General features: G+C 40.7%; 1 protein-coding gene across 1 annotated transcript in view; it reads left to right on the plus strand.

Annotated features, from left to right (window-relative positions):
* Nucleotides 1-22791, plus strand: part of LOC148365894 (uncharacterized) — a 58166-nt gene that overhangs the window by 26946 nt on the left and 8429 nt on the right. Inside the window, exons 7-11 of the mRNA XM_088334988.1 lie at nt 794-10603; nt 11812-11925; nt 12011-12124; nt 14903-15061; nt 16484-16566. Of these exons, the coding sequence (XP_088191114.1) occupies nt 794-10603; nt 11812-11925; nt 12011-12124; nt 14903-15061; nt 16484-16566 (10280 nt within the window). The remainder of the gene's footprint in view (nt 1-793; nt 10604-11811; nt 11926-12010; nt 12125-14902; nt 15062-16483; nt 16567-22791) is intronic.

Raw genomic sequence — 22791 nt, forward strand, 5'->3', positions numbered from 1 at the left:
AAACAAATGAAAATTGAGGCATCGTGGGAGGGAGTTCACCCAATAACATATCAACATTTTGATGATGCCGTGACGCAACCCATTAACAGGCCAGCCTTTTAATTTGATGTTGACCAATAGCAGACAAACACACGCATGAACACCACACCACAGTTTGAGTTGTATGTTTTACGGCCTGCAAATTAATTTGTTGTCGATATCATATACTGGGGAAAATTTCTTAAAAGGGTCCGTGACAACATACCTCTTATAAGGCGTGGTCACCGTTTGGCGGACCGTATTACTATAAATTTCTGAGCTATGATAACAAGCAACATTTTAAACATCTAAGTATGCATTTTTTTCCCACATGCACACCCAATATATGCATTGTTTTCTGTAATTTTTTTATCAAAAAAGATAAATGGTTTGGAATTCTATTTTTATCCAAAACATGCAAGCGTAGAATCCGGTGTACAATTGACAAACACTGTACTGAAAAATATAAAATCTTAGCCAATTGTCAAGGGACAAAAAAGGTAATTTTAAGTATGTATTTTTTCTTGTTTTAAGATATTATAGAGTTGGGTAAACTATTTTTTGGATGTGAGTGGAAAATATTTTCTAAAATCAGGAAAATTATCTTTTTTGAAGAAAATGTTAGTTATTTTATTCATATTTTTTTATTTTAGTTGCAAAACAAGAAAATATATCGTAATACAAGGAGAATTGTACTTAAAATAATCCGAATTCTTTGCAAAGTAAGGCTTTTTCTTATTGTTCAAAAATTGATCTTTTTTTTGTTTTGTTCCAGTTGACCGCATTCATCAGTCACAGATCTCAGAGTCACCTGATCAATTAAAGGCAGATGGAGAGCACGTACTCCAGAGTGAACACCCGGACTTGTCTTCTGCCGCTGTAACTACCACTCCACTGTTTGACTTAATCCATGGGAAATACGAGGCAAAACCCACCCAGTTAGTGACAAATGCACAAGGTATATGGGGAAAAGAAGAAACCACTATGGCTTTGGGTTATGGGTGGGCTGACCTTTCCGCAGATACGTCCACTGTGTTGACAGAGGAACTCTCAAGCACAGAAAAACTGAACCCGGATGACCTTGTCTCCGATAGTACCCCAACTGTCGGAACAAGACACCCTAAAAAAGAAAAGGGCTCCGCACTTAAAGACATAATTTCTAGTCTGACTGGAACTGTGGATAACAGCAATTTAGTTAAAACCACACAAAAAGCTAGTGCCGAAACCACAGTCTGGATGTTAACCACATCAACTTCTGCTCACGTTTTTCTTGAAAATGAAGAGGGCTCCACACAGAGGGACAAAACCTCTGTTCCGATTTCAACTGTGGGTAACACCGCTTCATTTAAAACCACACAAAAAGCTAGCGCTGGAACCACAGACTGGATGCTAACGGCATCTACTTCTGCTCACGTTTTCCGTGAAAATGAAGAAGGCTCCACACAAAAAGACAAAACTTCTGTTCTGACACCAACTTCTGGTGACACAACATTATTTAAAACCACACAAAATGTTATACCCGAAACCACAGACTGGATCCTAACCACAATTTCATCTGCTGTTGTTTTCCCTGAAAATGAAGAGGGCTCCACACAGGAGGACAAAACTTCTGTCTCGACACCAACTTCTGGTGACACAACATCATTCAAAACCACACAACTAGCTAGCTCCCAAACCACAAACTGGATGCCAACAACATCTACTTCTGCTCACGTGTTGATAGAAAATGAAGAGGGCTCCACACAGGAAGACAAGACTTCTGTTCCAACACCAATTTCTGGTGACACCGCTTCGTTTAAAACCACAAAAAAAGCTTACTCTGAAAACACAGACAGGTTGTTAACATTTACTTCAGCTCACCTTTTCCCGACTGTAATACCATCTGGGGCACATACGATGGAAATGTCAGAAGACGGCCCAATAAAATTTACAGATATGTTGACCTCTGTTGTCATCACCACATCTTCACCAGAGGGAGACAAGCCAACGCGTGCTCCCACACCTATAAAGAGTGACTCACAAGTGACTCAGACGGACAAGCCAGAGGATCCATCCCTTTTTAAAACAGATCTTCACACAGACAGAACCGTGGTAGCTGAGGTAACAGTTGAAACTGTAACAGATCAGACGAAAAAACAATTCCAGACTCCCGTTTATGAGAAGATAGAGGGGAGTTCCCTTCTTGACGAGGGCTCAGGGGAAGAAACATCTGAAATGATTCTCACAACCTCTTCTGATTCAGCTTACCGATTGGACACGGAAATACCGAATCCAACAGAAAGTTATTTGACAGATCACATACATGACTCAACAAAGCCGCTTAACAATGGTCCAGATGTATTTGTGCCAATATTTGCAAGTTTATCCTCGACTGCCGTTGACATTGATAATACAATTGCAAGCAGTGGGACTTCGAAGGTTTTGTCTCTTTCCCCATTGAACCCCACTGCACCAGATTCAATGTTCACCACCAAAGAAGCAGAGAGGTCAAAGAATAACAAAGGGTCAGTCATGGAAACTACTATTTCTTCAAAGTTTAGTACATCAACTCCCGCAATGACAGCCTCACTTGGAAGTAGAACAAACAAAAAACAATCTCTACATACGGCTAATAGTGAAGGGGTCGAAGAAGGTTCAGGTGACCAAACTCCAGATATGATAAGTCTTCCAGCTTCTGTGACTGATGCATTAGCTCTTAATGACACAGAAGAATCTCCTGCCAAATCTTCACTTTTGACATTGACTGCCCAAGTTGAAATTTTAAGCAGTGCATCCAGTTTGTCTATCAGTGAGTCTAGTTTGACACCTGAAGCAGAAGGTAAATCTATCTGGACTATTCCTTCCTTTAATAAACCAACTGTCCAACCAGAAATTACATCAATTTCCTCTTCCTTTAACACAAGAAAATATGAAAACCTGAGGGAGGCTTCAACACAAACAGGTTCACCTAGTACTCGGATGGCAATAGTAACTACATCAGCTCCAAAGTCTCCTAAAAATCAAACACCAGATGAACTGACTACACAGTCTTTCATTTCCGTAACTATTTCATCTTCATTGGTTACCACTGACACACCAGCAGTGACATCATCACAAGAAACAAGCCATCTTACAGAAAAAGAGGAAGAAAACTCAGGAGAATCAATGTCTGAAGAGTCTCCCAAATTCCAGGTAACTCCATACAGTTCCTCATTTAATATAGAAAAAACTACGGGAATATCTCTTGAAGGTAAACGAACAACAGTTTCCCCTTTAACGAGTAACTCCCAATATTCAATGTCAAAGGAATCACTAGAACCTGATGTAACACATCCAGTGTCAACAATCGGTGGACCAACGAGGGGTAAAATGTTACCTCTATATCCGACTCCCTACACAGAAATTTCTGGAGATGGAAGTTATGTTTCTGACGGCAGTAATGTGGATCCAGAAATGCAAACGACATCCGGTTCAGGTAGAAGTGAAGCAGTGGAAACTCAAACCTCTGTACCCGGTGAAGACCCTCAAGATATGTTCCATCCAACATATTCTCCCTCCAGCCACTATACTCTCAAGGTAACTGCTGAATCTCCCATGAGCGTGTCAGGGACTCAATCCGAAGTTGGTAGAACACAACCCATTTCATCGTCCAATGTAACCAAAGAATTTACAGATATGGATGATGGTGTTACAGCAAGTGAGCTAGTTGAGTCATTGCCTTCCTTAGAAGGATCGACGGTGATGCCTGGAACAGCAACTGAATTTGAAAGTTCTGGAGATACCATCACTGAATTTACCGGACCGTCAAAAATCAAGACCTCGCCCGTCTCGTCAATGTTTAGCACAAAGACACCAGCTTTACAAAATGATGTTACACATGATGTTCTAAAAAGCTCAGGTACAGTAGCATTATTCTCGTATAGTAGTCCAAAACCAACTCCATTATTTTCTCACATTACAACATCTGTTCTGACACCATTGAATGAAGATGGGTCGGGTGACCTAACCAATGAAATTTTAATCCAAGCTTCCACCATCCCTACCGCTACTTTTTTGACCATTAAGGCACAAGAAGAATCTTCCTCCAGTTCCTTTACAGTCACAAATTCAAAAGATGAGGACATGCGCACTGAAATTAGTTCCTCACATAGTGACTCAAGTTTAACGCCTGTAAACGAGTCCAAATCATCAATTGAAGGTTCTGGAAAGACTGTTGGAGTTACTGAAGTGGAATTTATTTCAGCAACTTCTTTCCCGTCAGTAAATAGAAATGACACCTCAGCATCAACATCACATGGACCCTATTCTGACCCTTCTGACCATGCAAGTCAGACCAAGGTCTCATCAGTCACCCCAAGAAACAGTTTGAAGGTGTCAAAGGGAGGCACTACCGAGAGGTCCAGTGATGTCACCACAGCTCCAGAAGCTACTTCCTTATTTTATAAAGAGACACTTACAGGGTCCCAGGGAGCAAAAACTACCGATTCAAGGTTTCAGACAAATACAACAGCAGCAACAGAATCAATTGAAGGTAATAGTTTCTCAAAGACTACTTTTGGTGGATCGTCACTTCCTAGTACTGAAGGAACCACAGCAGAACCTTTGACGTCATCGACACCTGTATTTGAATCAAGTATGACCCCTGAAACAAGAGCATCATCCAGTCACGTTGATGGTTCAGGAGCCTTTGATGATGTATTTGAAGAATCGTTCATTTCAGCAACAACGTTGTCCTCTTCGGTGTACAGCACTGATTCCACTTCATTTACGATTTCACATGAAACATCTTTGCCAGATATGGAGGAAGATGGTTCAGGTGAGCAAATTAATGAAATAACCCTAAAAGTCCCCTTACAGAACGAAACAGAAACCTTCACTGAAAGCAGTCCTTCATACAGTTCTCATCCCCTGAATTTAGTGTCAACAACAGAAACTTATGAAGCAACTTATTCATTAGTTACCACAACAGACTTTGAAAGTTCCGGAGACAACAGTGAAGAGCCAACTATGTTGACTCCTCAATTTCCTTCTATGTTAGGAACTGAGGCATTTATTTCAACCAGTGTTTTTATGAAAACATCTGTTCCTACTGCATCCTCCTTCAGTACAGAGAAACCAACTACACCTGTACCGTTTGTGAATGCTAACAATGAAACTGGAGATGATGAAGATTTAAGCAGTGGTACAATAACGGTTGAGTCTGGGCCTTCGACTATAAAACTTGGAATCTTACCATATGTTACCATGACAGATTTCGAGAGTTCTGGGGACAGTGGAGATGGATTTCTCAAGGAGAAAACAACTGGTTCATCCTTGTTCAGTACCGAGACACCACCAATGACAGCAGAAGGTCAAGACATTCCTGTCCAGACAACTGATACACCTACTTCACTATCTCCCAACACACAGACCTATATAACCACACCTATGAATAATGGAATGCGGTTCTCAACCGGGACCATTGAAAGTTTTGAAGGGTCGGGTCATCAAACCCTAGACGTATTTGCAAAGACAACTTCCGTCTCACACGCCGAGTTGACTGAAGGACCTGAACAAACAACCAAACCCGTGATATTTCCTGTCTCAAAACCACAACCCACCTCTCCCAATTTTTCTGTTGCAAGTTCAACTACCAGATCCTTAGACTCTGTTTCGAAATCTACTATTGCAGACATTGGAGAAGAACACAGCAGCCAAATAGTTAATGTCAGAGTTATTCCATCCATCAGTGGAACAACCATAAAATATGAAACATCTAAGGATTTAGATGCCTCTGGCGATCACACTTCAGAGTTTTTTAAGTACCAGTCAAGTGAAACGTCCCCGGCCTCACTAATGACCGGCACTGCAGGATCCATTGAGAAATTCATGACTACACCTGAAGAAAAAATTGTAGTATCAACCACCCATGAAAAGAACCAAACCGATGTAGCCCTCACAGAGAGTAATACAATTGTAATCTCTGCTTCTTCCCCGAGCCATGATAAACAAATAGAGTTCTTCACTTCTGATCATGTGGAAAGTTTTCCTGAGGTTACACCAAACTATGATCTTTTCACACAATCTGCATTGTCAGGAATCACTACTACAACACACGCCCAATCCGCAAATGGATTTGATGCAGGTTCTCCGATTTTTCTTCCGGAAGAAGACGTACAGACAATGGAAATTTTAACAGAAGGATCATCTAGATTTTCTTTCTTGCCAACTACGGACAATAGATTGGAACATAGCAGTGAATCGGTTGTTGTGATTGGAAGCTCTCAGAAGACATCTACTGAATCTCCAACCTCCTTAAAGCCAACCATTCAGATCATTGATGACGCAGAACTAATTGATCAAACTGTGTTTTCTAGAAAGGACACAGTGAGAATAACTGCAACAATTTCTTCAATGTTTAGTACTAAAAAACCCACAGTACAAACACCATCACATTCAATTAAAGGAAATGACAAAAGTTATGCTCACTATAGCACCAGGACACCAATTCCCTCTGTTACAGGGATCTTGTCCACTGCTGATAGTACTTTCACTGAGGACCCTATATCTCAACCTGCCACTTATATTTCCTCAACACCTCCACATAAAACAAGTTCCGATAAAGAAATGATCAACAATTTTGAAGGCTCCGGGGACCAAATTTCTAATTTTACACCTATCAATACAGAGTTCCCAGCCACATCAAAAAAGGGCTTCAGCACAAAAATTAACTCACTCGAGTCCAGTTCGAGAAAAGCTATTGCTTCTACTACCGACTCTGATTTCGTAAACTCATCACTGTTAATCACAAATGATGAAAGTTCAGATAATGTCACAGCAGATCCAATTCCACCAGTTTCCAGAACAAATAATCCACTTGCAGAGAAAACCGAAGTACATATTGAAGGGTCAGCGATCGAAGAACTCCCCGAATCTTTTAATTCTTTCACAAAGAAGCTATTAACATCATCACCTGTAATCCAAACAGTATTATACCCTGAAGTATCTTCATTGTCTTCTCTGTTCAGTACTACAAAAATGGCACCAATGACTCCCACTGAAACTCAAAGCCCAATATTTACAACTAAACAAAGCATCATGGAGAATTTTGGGAACGTAAGAAATGCCCCAACTGAATTTCCCACGGTGACTCCAGAGAAACCATCTGTAGATTCGACAACCCTCACCAAGACCACCATAAGACCATTAGAGACTTTTGAGGAAGGTTCAGGCTTTACTATCTTTACTGTTTCATCAAGTTCAAATACATTTGAAGGGACCCAACCCATGACGATTCCTAGTCGCTCTGTAATTCTACCAAAAGGAACTAATACGTATGTCGACATGGAAATCTCTGGTCTTTCTGCTGAAGAGGATGATTTAGAGATGAGTTCAGATGGATCGGGTGGAGATATATCCCTGTATACAACAGATGAGACGGAAATTGAAAAGAAAACATTTGACTCATCAACTGAGTTGAGCAGACAGTCCACACAATCATCTGTAGTAACAACTCTAGCCCCGGGTAGTAATCATATTTTTGTGACTGAGCAAGGAAGTGGTGCTGGCACCGATGATTTATCGCCTGATGATGGGCGATCCGGTACTGACTTTTTTGATACATCAACAGCATCAACTTCCTCTCTGCTTGACACCACTTCAGTTGCCAAACATCAAATTACTCCTTCTCCCATTGCTATTTCATTTTCTGAGGGTACCTCTACCCACAAAGAGTTTTCAGACAAAGCCGTGACACTGAACCCTCAGAGAACTTCAGATACTTCCCTGCATGGCAGTGAGAGACAAACAGTGTCTCCACCTGCTGTTACTGAGTTATCTTCTTTTCTCAGTCTACAAAAGTCTACTTTAACTGCAGCCCCCGCTCTCCTCAGCACAGGTAAACCAAATTCCGAAACACCAAATGTGATTCCGTCTTCCCAATCAGTGCCTATACATGTTAAATCAACACCGGATTTGATTCCAACTGAAGCTGAAGGTTCTGGTGAGCAAAGCAGACAGATGTTCACATCTAATCCTTCTCAGACATTCGCAGAAGTAACAGGTGAAAGTGAATCGTTTGTTTCAGTAACTTCATCCACAGAAATGATTATTTCGTCACAGGAATCGATTGAGGAGACAAAAAATGCGGAGACTACACATTCACCCATTTCCCCGACTCGGGCAAATAATGGTTTGAAAGAATCGACACCTGCCAATGCGCTTCATGTCTCTAAACTATCGACCGAGAAAATGATCATATTTACGGAAGATGCACAGGATGAAGACGAACTGTTTTCCCGAGTTACGCAAGACATACGAGAGGAAAACCCACCTCGGGTGCAAACCCCCAGCACTGATATTATTATTGATGCTGATGCTATTTCTATGATCCCATCTTCTTCATTTCACCCCACCATTCAGACAGAAGAAGCAGGAGGTCTCACACCCTTTACAATGATGCCACAAATTGAGGTAACAAAGGACATAGAAGCGTCAGGGACAGATGCATCAGCACCCTTTTCCGAATATTCTACGCCTATTTACACAGACTTTTCTGTGGAAAATTTTTCAACCACAAAAGCAGCAACAACTGAATCATCCTTTGGAAGGACGGAATCTGATATAGTAACATCACCCGCGTCTTCAAAGCACAGCACTAAGAAAGCTGAAATTATGAGTATTTGGTCATCTTTATCCAGTACTGTAACACCGACGCCCAACGTTTTATCTGATGTCACCGGCACCTCAATTACCAGAAGGTTTACTTTTTCATCAGTAAAGCCAACTTTACAATTGGATGAGTTGTCTGAGGATGGTAGCGGGGAAACTGAAATAGTCCTATCAAGTGTCACTTCAAAACCTTACAGCACTGAGGGCCCAACTGACACCTTCTTCTTAGATACATCTACAGTTTCCACTCTTTTAAGCACAGATGATGTTAGTAGGTTCCAAGAGCATGAAACAAATGATAGATCCACAATACTTACTCAGACTACAATAGAGGATAAGACATTGGAGCCTTCGGTAGACAACATCTTAATAACCCTGAACCCTAAAATGCTTGATTCTAAATCAACAACATCTGCCGAATATGTTGAATTTCAAACAATTGCACAATCTACTCAGTCTTCAAATCCAAAACAAGAAACTACACAGATGGAATTGAATTCAATTTCATTTGAAGACTCTGAAATTGGAAATGGACAGAGTCCACAATTAACAACCAAGTCCTTTGCATTTCAATCCGAAACTACACCATCTTCACTGTTAAACCCCTTAACTTCAACAAATACAAATCTAGATGTTACTCAAAACATAACCTCTGATGAAACTTTGATTTTACTCACCGGGGCTCCAGATACGCCAGGTGAAACTTCAAGTTACTCTGGGGACAGGGCGGAGGATGAAGAATCAGGGCTCACCATACCAAGTGTCTACAATGAAGAAGAGTCGTCAAACCCAACATCAATTCAAACCAGGTCATATTTAAATGAAGAAACATCTGGTTCTAGGTCAATCACCACCCCCTTTGCTGATGTTTACTTACCCCAGTTCCCTAGCACATCCAGAATTTGGATTCCATCAGTATCAACAGATAGTGAGAATATCGAGACATCAAGCACTGATTCAACAAGCACAATAGAGCCCTCACACACTGGAGCAACTTCTACTGACACTCAAGTTGTGTCCTCAACAAAACTAGTGGAACCCAATTCAGATGTCCCCTTTACATTTACACCTTCACAGGAAAATATGTTGGTACATGTTTTCCCTACCATTCGTCCCCAACAAAACCCCAAACCTCCGCAAGAACCATTGGAGCCAGCCCAGTCAGAGATTGCTTCCACCCTTCGCCCTGATACTGATTACTCCTCTGAACCTGTATCAGCAATCAGTCTTGGGTCCGGAAAACAGTTTCAGGAAATAACAACCACTGGGTCTATTTCTACCTCAGAGGGTCTTTACCTTACGAATGATCCACCTTCAAGTAGAGAACATATTGAATCAACTCCAGAACCTGGGGTTTGGGTCACACTGCCTCAAACTGACAGTGTTTATGATGATCTAAGTGGCAACTATGATGATTTAAATCCCAATCTAGTAGAGAGCATTCCAGTTAACAATCAAAGTATGGAACCAACAGAAATAACAAAGTACACAACTAGCCAAGTTACGGAAGTTGACCCTTTTGGTGTTCCTGTCCCAAAACCTTTGCCGACTTCTGAAATGGCTACAGAAGGCACCAGCAGTCCAAGCATGGATAGCATTCACGAGGCAACAAACTCGACCATATTTACAACTCAAAAACCCCTCAGCTCTGCGGTGATGTCGGAATCGTTAGTCACCACAAATCCACGATCGGATGAAATCCAGACCATTTTTAAGACGGGTACTTCCACTGCTGCGTCAGTCTTTGCACAAGACAAAACGACAATGACACTGTCAGAAACTGAAACCTCGAACATTCGATCGGTGCCCCCGAGCCTACCTTTCTCTGGCAGTGATGATCAACTGGATGGTAAATCAACCGTTTCTCACACTGGAGGAGATCCACATAGCACAGAAGAGGGCACAACTTCAGTTCCAGATCGTGACGCAGGGCACACCATTGTTGGAGAAACTGTCGGTAGGTTATTTCCATTTTTTTGACTGAGTTAGTTTACTTGCGGGCAATCATTTGATTGAAAACAGAATATTACCAGTATTCCATGTAAAAACCATGTAAATGCGCATAGAAATCGAATGAATCCGACTGCAAGTTTTCTGATTGTAATGGTTTGTCGTTTAATTTTCTGATTCCTCTACACATTTGGGTAATTCAATAGTGTGCACATGCTGTTTCTCTTATCCAAGATTTTGTGCTGCAAAGAATTGTGGGACTGTGTAGTACATAGACAATTGATGTTAAACAAAACACATGTGTATTATTTGATTCTCTGGAACATTTCCATTTTATTGTCTGACTAAAACGCCGTAAGTACATCAATCTATACACTCCAATCCGTCACTACTTTGAGCGTCGTACTTTACGCCCTAAGTGCATCGCTGGTTGAACAATATACATTTAAAAAACTGCACTTGTTTGGCTGCGATCCATTATCCCTGATTGTATATTGATGAGAGCGGGAACCTACAAAGCGCACTTTTTTTTTAGTTCGAACAACAATGGCGCTTCCTAAAATGAACAGCATTGTTTTGGCTGTGATCTATTATCTTCAGTCAACTGTTGCTGGCTGAGAAAGCACATTTATGTCCTGCATGGGAGCTCTTTTTCCGTTTTCTTCCAACTAAAATAAGCAGCACCCATGCAGCCGCGATCCATTATCCTCTAAAGAATATTGCTACAAGTGGGGGCTGGCATAACACTTGTTAAGAAATGGGGGTCGCCTTTGCAGATTTTCACATATCGCAGGGATTTCCAATATTCACTAACCGAGATAAATAAGTAATTACATTATAGTGGCTGTGACAGTTTTATCCATTCATATATAGTCTAAGTCTGCTTCTAGCAAGCCACGCAAGCACAACATGTAAACACACTAGACGCAACAATGAGTTCATTCTCGGATCAAACAAGCACGATACTTGGTTGATTTTGTTGAGTTATATGAATTAAATCGTCTCTTATTTAAGGTCAAAAGGTAAATGTGGAAAAATGTCAATATGCGTAATGAAGTAGCTCCTGTTTCACTCCTGTATTCAGTAAACCTAAAACCGCCATGTTTGTCTCTATTCATGTCATTCGAAATGCTTCCGAAATCAATATTCTTTTTCCAATTGCATTATCGCCTGAGGATTGTTAAACCCCACCTATTATTTATTCATTTTTATCAGGGATTGACTCATGTACTGAGAACACTTGCCTGAATGGAGGATCGTGCATCATGAGTGGCAACATCCCAGTATGTAGCTGTGCACCGGGTTACAGCGGTGATCACTGTGAAACCGGTAGGAACCTTGGTAGAAATTGATAGAAATATGCCTTAATATATATATGCTATCATTTTGATGATTTCCAAATCTGTTTGCCCAGACATTGATGAATGCCAGTCCAATCCTTGCCGCAACGGAGGCACGTGCGTAGATGGAGTGGCTTGCTTCACATGCCTTTGCCTTGCTAGCTACTCTGGACTACTTTGTGAAAAAGGTATGTTTTAGGTGATCGACTCATTTTTTTTGAATAAATTAAAAAGGAACTACATACCAGGATGTTGAGTTTTGAAGTATTATTTAAAGATAAAAAAGCTTCATACATTAAGTGAAGTTAAAGAGATACAGTGGACCCCCGGGTTACAGCGTCCCGAGCTTAAGACGCTTTCATGTTACAGCATTTTCCTCACCATAAGACATCAACAGCACATTATTTTGCATAACTAAAAACATACAAAATTCAAACTTTGCAGCGTTTGTGCGTATGGCGGTTTACATCTCTTTGATGCGTTTTGGTCGATGTCATATAAGATGATGGTCTGCTTTTGGGTTGTATCAAGGTGTCTCGAAGATGCCGATTTGCTATTGGCTCAACTACCTACCACAATGCTTTACTCTCGCTTTGTTAAGTTTAGAATCTTGTGTGCTTTGTAAAGCACTGTATCCTTCTGTATGGTATTTATTAGCCATGGGTCCCAGGACTTGCAGTGGAAACTAGGCTTACGATTATCAAGAAATATAAAAGAGGCACACGCTTTGTACCCTTGCTGAGAAATATGGCCGTAACCAATCAACAATTGGGGAAAGGGTTAAGAGAGAATGAAGTAATTTAAGCAACAAAGTCTTCTAAGGGCAAGGCAATCCTTGCAAGCAGAAGTTTTCACTTGTTTTAAACTGGAATTTCCCATCTCCCCCCCCTATCTCCATCCACCCTCTACTCCACTCAACCAGTTTAAGTCAGATCACACCAATAAAAGGGTCAATAATTTTTTTTTAATTTACATGTATTCATGTTATTAATTTATATAGTCATATATTGAATATAAGTAGTTCTTACTATATGCTGTTTTTTTACCAATGTTTTATCTGTATACATTCAACCTTCGCTATACTGTATGTACGTAAAACAAATATTTGTTACATACGTGCAAATTCTCTTGCAAATTTCCCTAAAGCCCATAATGTTGACAACACGTTATTCACTGATAAAAGTATTTAATTGTAGAAGAGAATAAAGTGGGCTTGGTTGTTATTACAATACAGTAATTGAAAAAAAAAATGAATGAAGGTTTTTACTTAACAATTTTGCCTCTCACAGGTTATTTTTGAAACATAACTCCTGCGATAAATGAGTGTTCCCTATATGCAAATGTAATGTTTTTATCTAGGGTACCAGGGTTTTGGAACACATTAGCTAATTATCTTATGTTTTTATTCCTCACTATATAATTCACCTTACGATTTTAACCCTCAAAATTGATTCAATGACGTATCCCACGGGTCTACTGTACCATACAAACACTATGAACTGAGTCAAGTAACTCAACATGTGAATTACCGAGAATTCAGGAACATAGAGCGCATCTGATTAAAAGCCCATACGCAAATTTAAGGAAGAAACTCACCTTTGAGGTTCAGTGTTCTCGTTTGCCCGCGTCCCTGCGTCCTAGATGCATCATTTTTGCTGGGGACGCATAGTTTCAAATCAACGTGCGTCCCCGGGACGCAACTTTTTTGACACAAAATTGTCATAATTACCCGATTACTTTTTTTTTTAATAAAGATTTACCGCACTCCAAACTTTTCATCAGGCTGATCCGTTATTGTTGTTTTGGTCTCGCGGTTCGAGTTTTCGTCTGCACGCTGATTTCGGCAAACGAGATCTCGTTGCTTCGAGATTACGTCAGTGTTGTGGTGGTTGTTGTCGGGTGAAAGAGAAGTATGCCTCAGAAAAAAAAATAGTATTAGGTGCAAATCAACACAAAATTGGTAATTTCTTCAGTGTATGTAATCATTCGAAACATAATGCAGAAAGTGATAACAACGGCAATAATTCCGGCACAAAAAAAAAATGGCAGAGTAATTCTTCGGAAGATCGCAGAGGCAAGGAAAACACGTGTGTTGAAGCGAACAATTCACCGAAAGAAAATAAACAAAAGAATACCCCTAGCAAGAAAAGGACTTTTCTGCCAAAATGGACTAAATTATATTCTGGTTACGCTATGAGGAGGATGCTAATGGAGGTTACATGCTCTTTTGGATAATGTACAATATTTTTGTGAACTGAAAAATCTGAAGTGATAACTGCTTTGTATTACCAATTAACTGTGATGATTAAAACTGAATGACAATATAGATTAATATTTCAGCAATATTATTTTGTATACTGTACAATATTGTGAACAGAAAAACCTGAAGTGATAACTGCTTTGTATTACCATTAACTGTGATGATTAAAACTGAATAAATATGTAGGATAATATTTCAGCAATATTATTTTGTATAATGTACAATATTGTTGTGAACTGAAAAATCTTGAAGTGATCACTGATTTGTATTACCATAAACTGTGATGATTAAAACCGAATAAATATATAGATTTATCTTATATATTTGTTGCTGACTTACAATTTCAACCTCGATAACACTAAATTTTGGGGACCCATAGATCTCTGTTGGGACCCATAGATTTTTGAGCATGCAAGTCCCTGGGACCCATCATTTTCAGAGGTAAAATGAACACTGGAGGTTTGTTTGAAGAAGCCTTTTTGTCGCACTCCTTTTGTTTATATTAATGTAATTTAAATTTATATCGGTTGCTGTGCTAGTTGATTAAGATTGACAGTCAAACAAGTGTCTCAATCGTGGCAAAAAAAAGAAAAGAAAAAAAAACACACAAATACACATCCTTTTCTAAGCTAAAGTGTTTAAAATAGAGGGGGAAAAAAGCAGTCTGCATTACGGAATTTACAGTGTTTTCTATGGCATATTGCAGATACACAAGTGTGCGGATACGGCTGGCACAAGTTCCAAGGCCAGTGCTACAAATATTTCCCCAGCCGAAAAAACTGGGATACCGCAGAGAGAGACTGTCGCACCCAAGGCGCTCACCTGACGAGCATCCTTTCCTACGAAGAGCAACAGTTTGTCAACCGTAAGCACTTTGAAAGCACAATGGACATCCCAACAATGGCGGGCCGTGCATTTCACACCTTCAGGAGTGCTACGTCTGAATCAATAGTCAAGTCAAGTCATGTTTATTTTTATAGCCCTTAACCACAAATAGTCTCAAAGGGCTGCACAGACCAGATTATTGCAAACCACAGACTAGTATTGCACCATCCCCTGATCTAAAACCTTCACGAGGCCAAGGAAAAACTCAAAAACCTCAACATGAGGAAAAACATTTACTGCAGCTACCGATGTGACACATGTAGTAAAGCATCAATAATAACCTTATAAAATGGCACTATTATTTGGGGATAGATCCACATTTTACTCACAAGGCTTGTATGGGTGCTTGAAATCCTTCAATCATTGAAAATGCTTTAATTCTGTTTTCAAGATATGAAGTACTTGGATTTTGGGTGAATTGTTTGTAAATGTTTGAAATTGTTGCCATTTTTTTGGCAGTCTGACTTGACAGACAACATATTAGAAATAGAAAAATAGAATATGAGTTTTAGATTGTGATTAAATTTGACATATTACTTGGTAAGGCGGGCAGAACGGTGGGGCAGTGGTTAGCGCGTGTGCGGCACATTTCTGAGGTCGTGAGATCAAACCTCCTGTCTGGAGTTTGCATGTTCTCCCTGTGCTTGTGTGGGTTTCCTCCCACATTCCAAAAAACATGCATATCAGGTTAATTGGCCGGTTCAAATTGTCCCTAGGTGTGAGTGAGCGAGCGAATTGTCTGTCCCTGTGTGCCCTGCGATTGGCTGGCAACCGATTCAGGGTGTCCCCTTCCCACTGCCTGAAGATAGCTGGGATGGGCTCCAGCACCCCCGCGGCCCTACTGAGGATAAGCGGTGCAGATAATGGATGGATACTTGGTAAGGCTTAACGCTATTGGCTCACCTGTTTTCCAGCTAAGATGCCCATGCTACACTCTTTTGCAGGCATTTGATTGCAAGAATAAAAAACAATTTCTGTGTATTCCAAATGGGACTGCTCAGTAGCACTTGCAGGGATTTTTTTTAGTTTGGAACATAACTTCAGATCTTTACCTTTCAAAAGAGACCAAAACCATACTCTTCAAACGGTTCAAGAATAGTGTTCCATTTACTTTGGGTATGTCTTGGATTGGGATTAGGGGTTGAATATGAAATCACACATCTGGAAGAAGCGCAACCAGGGGAAAAGCAATGAAAGGAAGCTCACAGACAATTTGGAATTATATGAAAATTATTCATGGACAAAATATATAGCACATTACATGATTTAGATATATTTAGTCTAGCATAGAAGGCCTTGCAGGCCTTGACGGTCCACAACTGCATCCCAATATCAACACAGTTGACTTAGAAACACTCCAAATATGGGCAAAGATCAATCTGTTGTTTCCCGTATTCCGCAGGTCTGGGCCAGGATTACCAGTGGATCGGCCTGAACGATAAAATGTTTGATAGCGACTTTCGTTGGACCGATGGGAGCCCCACGGTAAGCTAGCTCGCTTTTTCGCACTCCCCCGCTTTAACAAACACGGCAGAGCAACAGTCTAAATATTTGGACGTCACGTCAATGACAGATGCACTCGTGTTGAGGCGAGCACCCTTTATTAGAGGGCACTGTTGATTTTCTCATGAAGTTGTGTTGAAAGTGGTCCTAACACTACATGAAGAAGGCATTCGGACAGCGTTAAGCGTACCAGTGGAAACCATTAAGTTGTAATCAAATGGGCATTGTTTATGTTTTGGCCAAATTTTTCCTATTTCAACATACCTTATTTTTCCAATAAGACAGGGTTCGTACGGGTGCTTGAAATCCTTGTGAATGCTAGAATTTTAATAGTGTGTTTTTAACAATAGAAAAGTGCATCCATCCATCCATTATCTGCACTGCTTGGCCTCAGTAGGGTCACGGGGGTGCTGGAGCCCATCACAGCCATCCTCGGGCAGTGGGCAGGGGACACCCTGAACTAAGTGCCAGCCAGTCGCAGGGCACACAGGGACAGACAACTCACTCACTCATTCACATCTAGGGACAATTTGGACCGGCCAAATAACCTAACATGCATGTTTTTGAAATGTGGGAGGAAACCGGAGTGCCCGGAGGAAACCCACGGGGAGAGCATGCAAACTCCACACAGTAAGGTTCGATCTCATGACCTCAGAACTGTGCCGCACACGCGCTAACCACTGCGCCGCCGTGCTGCCCAAGTGCATACATTTCAGGTGAAATAATTGTCAATGCTAGAAATGGTTGCCATGTTTCACAACAAGTCTGCTTGAAATGAAACAGAATCTTCTTTCTGGTGGGTTCGCTCTGCCGTTGAACTTCATCCTTCCTGGTTAACGGCAGCTGGCATTTGTTTGTACTGCATTGTTCATTGAAGTGGCATCGCTCCCTGCGGGTGGCGCCCAAGTGGAAAGGAGCATGCTACGCCTAAACAGAGATTAACGAGATGTGTATTAGTGCAAGGATTACGTTTCAATTATCGACATTTATTATTGTCATTGCAAAAAATTAAGGTAGCGTTTCCAGTGGTAATTGTAATGGGTAGAACTTCCTGCAACTGAAAATGTAAGCTACAGGTTACAGTCATTTTACCCAAAATCTAGATGGGGAGAGATTTGTCTCAAAAAAGATCCACAAATATATTTGCAATTTACTCAAGATCTAAAAAACATATGGTTTGATAATTGCAAGCTCAAGATTAAACATTAAATATGTAATTTGCTGATATATAGTATTGGTGGATCTGTAAAATATGTGATTTACACCAGATTTCTTCTTTCAATGATACTGGAAAAATTTAAATATTAGCTATGAAAGTGCTTAAATTTGGCCATAAAAAGTGAACAAACCCTGAAAGAACATATTTTAGTAAACAAGAATTCTTAAATTGAGCCTAGCAAACGATCCAGTAGATAGGGCTTTTTTAGCACTTAATTTACTTTTGACAACTTTTTTCCCCCCTGTTTCCTTCTCTGGCCACTTGGTTGCTGGTTGTGGCCAGCCGCTATTGTGATTGTTGACTGCTTCCGCTTACTCCTTCAGTGTCACTCTCTTTCCACTGCTTAGTTCCTTGATTTGGGCATCTTCAACTTTCTTCCCACTGTTTCCTTCTCTAGTTACTTGGCTGCTGGCTATGGCTCACCACTATTTTTATTGATAGTACTCCTCCTTCGTCTTTCAGTCGACAGCCGGTCATGCAAGCAAACACAGCTGGGTACCATGACTCGGGCACTCTCAACTTTTTTATCTAGCTTCCTTCTCTAGTCACTCGTGTTTGCCATTCGGCTGCAGGTTATAGCTTGCCACTATTGTTATTGTTATCTGCTCCTGCTTTGTCCTTCATTATCATTCAACTTTCACTAGCTAGTGAACGTTGCTGAGTCCCGTGACATAGGCCACTCTGACTTTCTTGTCACTGTTTCCTTCTCCAGCCACTCATATGCTGTGTTTTGAGATTCAGGGTATTGATGTTTGACAAATTCTGCTCTGCCCTTGCAACCTTTACTGGCCTTTTATCTGCTTCCCCTCCTTAGCCCCTAAACTCAGCCACTTTGGCCAGCTCTGATCTACTCCAACTTTTGGCTCTTTTCAGCCGCTTCTGGTCTATCCAGCTCGTCTTTTTTGGCATCGGAGGAGACTATCAACAGTTTTCTTGTCCTGTCACTGACTACAATTCATCATAGGTTACCCAAGAAAATATGGAAGTAGGCTTCCAAATTCTGACAAGGGGTATATTTCAGGCTTACGTAGTTTATTTTCATCATATCTTCTTCATTTCAGCTCCATTTAAGCTGTATTGAATTACTACACACTTTAAGGGGGGCACGGCAGTTGAGTGGTTAGCGCATCCGGGTCACAGTTCTGAGGTCATGAGTTCAAATCCAGCTACCAGTCCTCCTGTGAGAAGTTTGCATATTCTCCCTGTGCTTGCATGGATTTCCTCCGAGCACTTCAGTTTCCTCCCACATTCCAAAAACATGCATTTCAGGTTAATTGGCTGGTCTAAATTGTCCCTAGGTGTGAATGAGTGAGCAATTTGTCTGACCCTTTGTGCTTATGGCTGGGGATGGGCTCTAAGATAGCTGGGGATGGGCTCCAGCACCCCCGCGACCCTACTGAGGATAAGCGGTGCAGATAATGGAAGGATGGATGTCACTTTAAGACCATTTCATTACATTATCATTGACTTACCTTAGTTTAATAGAGAAAACAGATGACATACTCACGTACATTTTTCTGTTATCTCTCCCAGGTTTATAAGCTGTTTCAATTCTATTGACAGTAAACACAGTATTTTAGTAGCATTGCTTAATTTGTTGAGCAAAGGAAAGGCGCAAATTGCCATCTTGGTACACAATGAGGTGCGCACGTCAACAGATCGGCTTTAAAGATAATGACTAGCCACCTTGTGAGACCCCTTCTCATCTGTGGCTTGACGAGTGACACTCTTAAGGAGATGGAAGAAGCAGTCAGGCAGGCGAGGACAGGTATGCTTTAGTGGCCCCACTGGCCCCCACCCGAACGGTGGAAGGGCCACCAGGCAGGGAGACAACACAGATGGACAGCACCTGTGCCAGCCTGCAGAAAGACACAGGAGTGGACTCCTGCATGGGTGGTCACGCTCTCACATGGGAATTGCATTGGCTAAAAATACACCAACATTGAAAAATATTATTCCAGCGGGCTCAAGGGCTCATTCCTTTTATTTTGAAGGGAGTCAGTCACAGGCATATAACATGAACACGTTTTGAGCTGGGGATCACAGTGAAACTGCCGTATAGTGGGATATATATATTTATATATTTATATATATATTATATATATATGTGTGTGTGTGTGTGTGTGTGATTAAATAAACACGGCAGCTGATACGCAGCACAGTTCTGAGGTCATGGGTTCAAATCCAGCTACCAGACTTCCTGTGCAGAGTTTGCATGTTCTCCCCGTGCTTGCGTGTGTTTCCTCCGGGCACTCCGGTTTCCTCTCACGTTCCAAAAACATGCATATCAGGTTATTTGGCCAGTTCAAATTGTCCCTCGGTGTGAATAAGCGAGAGAGTTGTCTGTCTCTGTGTGCCCTGCAACTGGCTGGCAAGCAGTTCGGGGTGTACCCTGCCCACTGCCGAAGATAGCTGGAATGGGCTCCAGCACCCCTGCTACCCTACCGAGGATAAGCTGTGCAGATGATGGATGGGTGATTAAATGGCAATACAAATAAATATACATTTGAAGGAAAAATGACATTTTATTGACCTGACATGACTTGAGCTGGTTAAGAGGAGTAACAGGTGGATGCAGAGAAGGGGAGGAGATTGTTAATGCAGATTCAAAATAAAACATCCACTTGTTAGGGTTGTCATGCCTTTAAAAGATTACAGTTTTTTTACATTCGTATTTTTAATAATAGTCCCGATTATTGATTGTTCAACAAAGGTAGTGATTTATGTGACTCTTCACATTTCTTGATAATCACATTCTTCTTTTCCATGGTTATCAAGTTTTTGCTTTGCCCTTTAGCATCACTGCAAACCTTGGGACCCATAGCGAATAAATACTAAATATAGATAAAACAAATGATGCAAAACATTATTAAAAAGAGCAATCGCTTTATACAAATGGTAGCACGAGTTCATCAACACTAGGAGTCTCAAACAATGTACTTGGGGACCACCGAAGCTAGCATTTCGTAGAGGTGCGACAAATAGGGTTTTCCACAAAAAAAAAAGCTTTCACTGGTCTAACGGATACATAATAATACTAATAATATCAATAATAATTTGAAACATAAATAAACAAATAATTAACTAACTAAATACATAAATAATAAAAACAAAAATCAATTTCAAAACATTAAGATTTACTATGCGATTGGCTGGCAACCAGTTCAGTGTGTCCCCTGCCCACTGCCCGATGATTGCTGGGATGGGCTCCAGCACCCCCGCGACCCTATTGAGGATAAGCGGTGCAGCTAATAAGATGAGATGAGATGAAAATAATTAAATCAATTAATCAGTAATAAATGACCCACATTATTATACAAATTGTGGAATCCAGGTATCTCAAACTTAAGTGTTAGAAGGCCCAAATTAATATGATATTGTAAGATTCAGGCTTTTGGGACTTTTTTTCCATTGTTTTACTCTCTAGTCGCTCATGTTAGCCATTTAGCTGTTGACTATGGCTTGTCGCCAGCTGATCATATAATTGTTAGCTTCTACATGTAAATAAACCTTGCTTCACTCACCTTAATCTTCATAATTCAGAAAAAAGCTGGGTCACACTCTGCTGAAAAAAAAAATAAAGCTAACATTAGCAGCTAGCGGTGGATGCTAATATAAAGGCTAGCGCGGGACTGCAAGAGCCAAAGCTGGAAGCCCGAATCCCTAAACTTTGCTTACATGACAAGCTTTGGAAGGCGGGTGAAGAATGAAGCAAGCTTTATTTACATGTAGAAGCTAACAATTACATTAGCCGCTAGCGACAGGCCATAACCTTCAGCTAAATGGCTAACATGAGTGACTAGAGATTAAAACAATGTAAAAAAAAGTCTCAGATGCCTGAATCTTACATTAACACTTCATATTGCGTTGGGGACTCTTACACTTAATTTTGAGACACCGGAACTACACAATGTATATAATATATTGTATTTTATACTTCCCAGTGAAGCATTTTGTTTCAACTGTATTATTCATCAACGTATTTTCTCCCTTTAAAACAAGAGGAATTTCAGAGTGTGCTCAACACTATAATTTTTAAAAGAAAGAGAATGCACTACCCAAAAATAAAATCGTATCCCATTGGCAGAAAACTTTATTCTATTCAAGTATTTTCCGTGTTTTTTTAAGATATTTTATCTTCAAAATAAGAATAAACATAGTTAAATAAGAAAAATTGTCTTATCCAACAAATCATTTTGCTGCAGTATTTTCTACCATAATTTGATAATATATTTAAAACAAGCAAAACTACCTTCCTACAGTAAATGAGATAATTTTGCCTTTTTATTTTACTGTAAAAAGTTATAGTAGTTCAAACCACTTGAAATAAGCGAGGTTTTCTAGCAATGAGGTAGGACTTATTTTTGTGTGGTGCAATAAAGTTGTGTGTTTTGATGATTCGGAGGCCTGCTGTGCCCAGTTGTGCAGCCGATGACATTTGTTGCCTCCGTTTGTAAAACCTAATGACGGGGCAGCACGGCCCCGGGGACATGACTCGGGCCCCCGGGGGCCCCCAGCGGTCGGGCTGTCCAAGTTGGGGTGGTCTCATCTTTGAAGAACCCGTTTGAACACACGATGGGTCGAAAGGTCGAAGGTTGCATCAATTGCTTCAGCTGTGTTGCAAAAATGTGTAAATGAGCGGCGGAATAATAATTGTCATGTAAACGGCATTGATTGTGTGATATTATGTTATGTCAAAAATTGGGCAGGGGGGTCATTTGACATTTGGGCTTGACTACAATGTCAAACTCATATGAGCTTTGGGGCCACATGGTAGAAAAGTGCCAGTAGTGTCTCTCTCTCTTATTTTTTCCTGCTCTCCTTTTCCTTTCTCTTTCTCTCTCTTGCTCTGTATTTCTTCTCCCTCTCTCTCTCACTCCCACGTTCTCTTTCTCTCTCACTCTCCTTTTCCTTTCTCTTTCACTTTCTACCTCTCTTTTCTCTCTTACTCTCTCTTGCGCTCTATTTCTTCTCTCTCTCTCTCCCGC

Source organism: Urocampus carinirostris, chromosome 5 (assembly GCF_059441175.1).
Source record: "Urocampus carinirostris isolate Australia breed hairy pipefish chromosome 5, RoL_Ucar_1.0, whole genome shotgun sequence".
Classification (NCBI taxonomy): Eukaryota; Metazoa; Chordata; class Actinopteri; order Syngnathiformes; family Syngnathidae; genus Urocampus; species Urocampus carinirostris.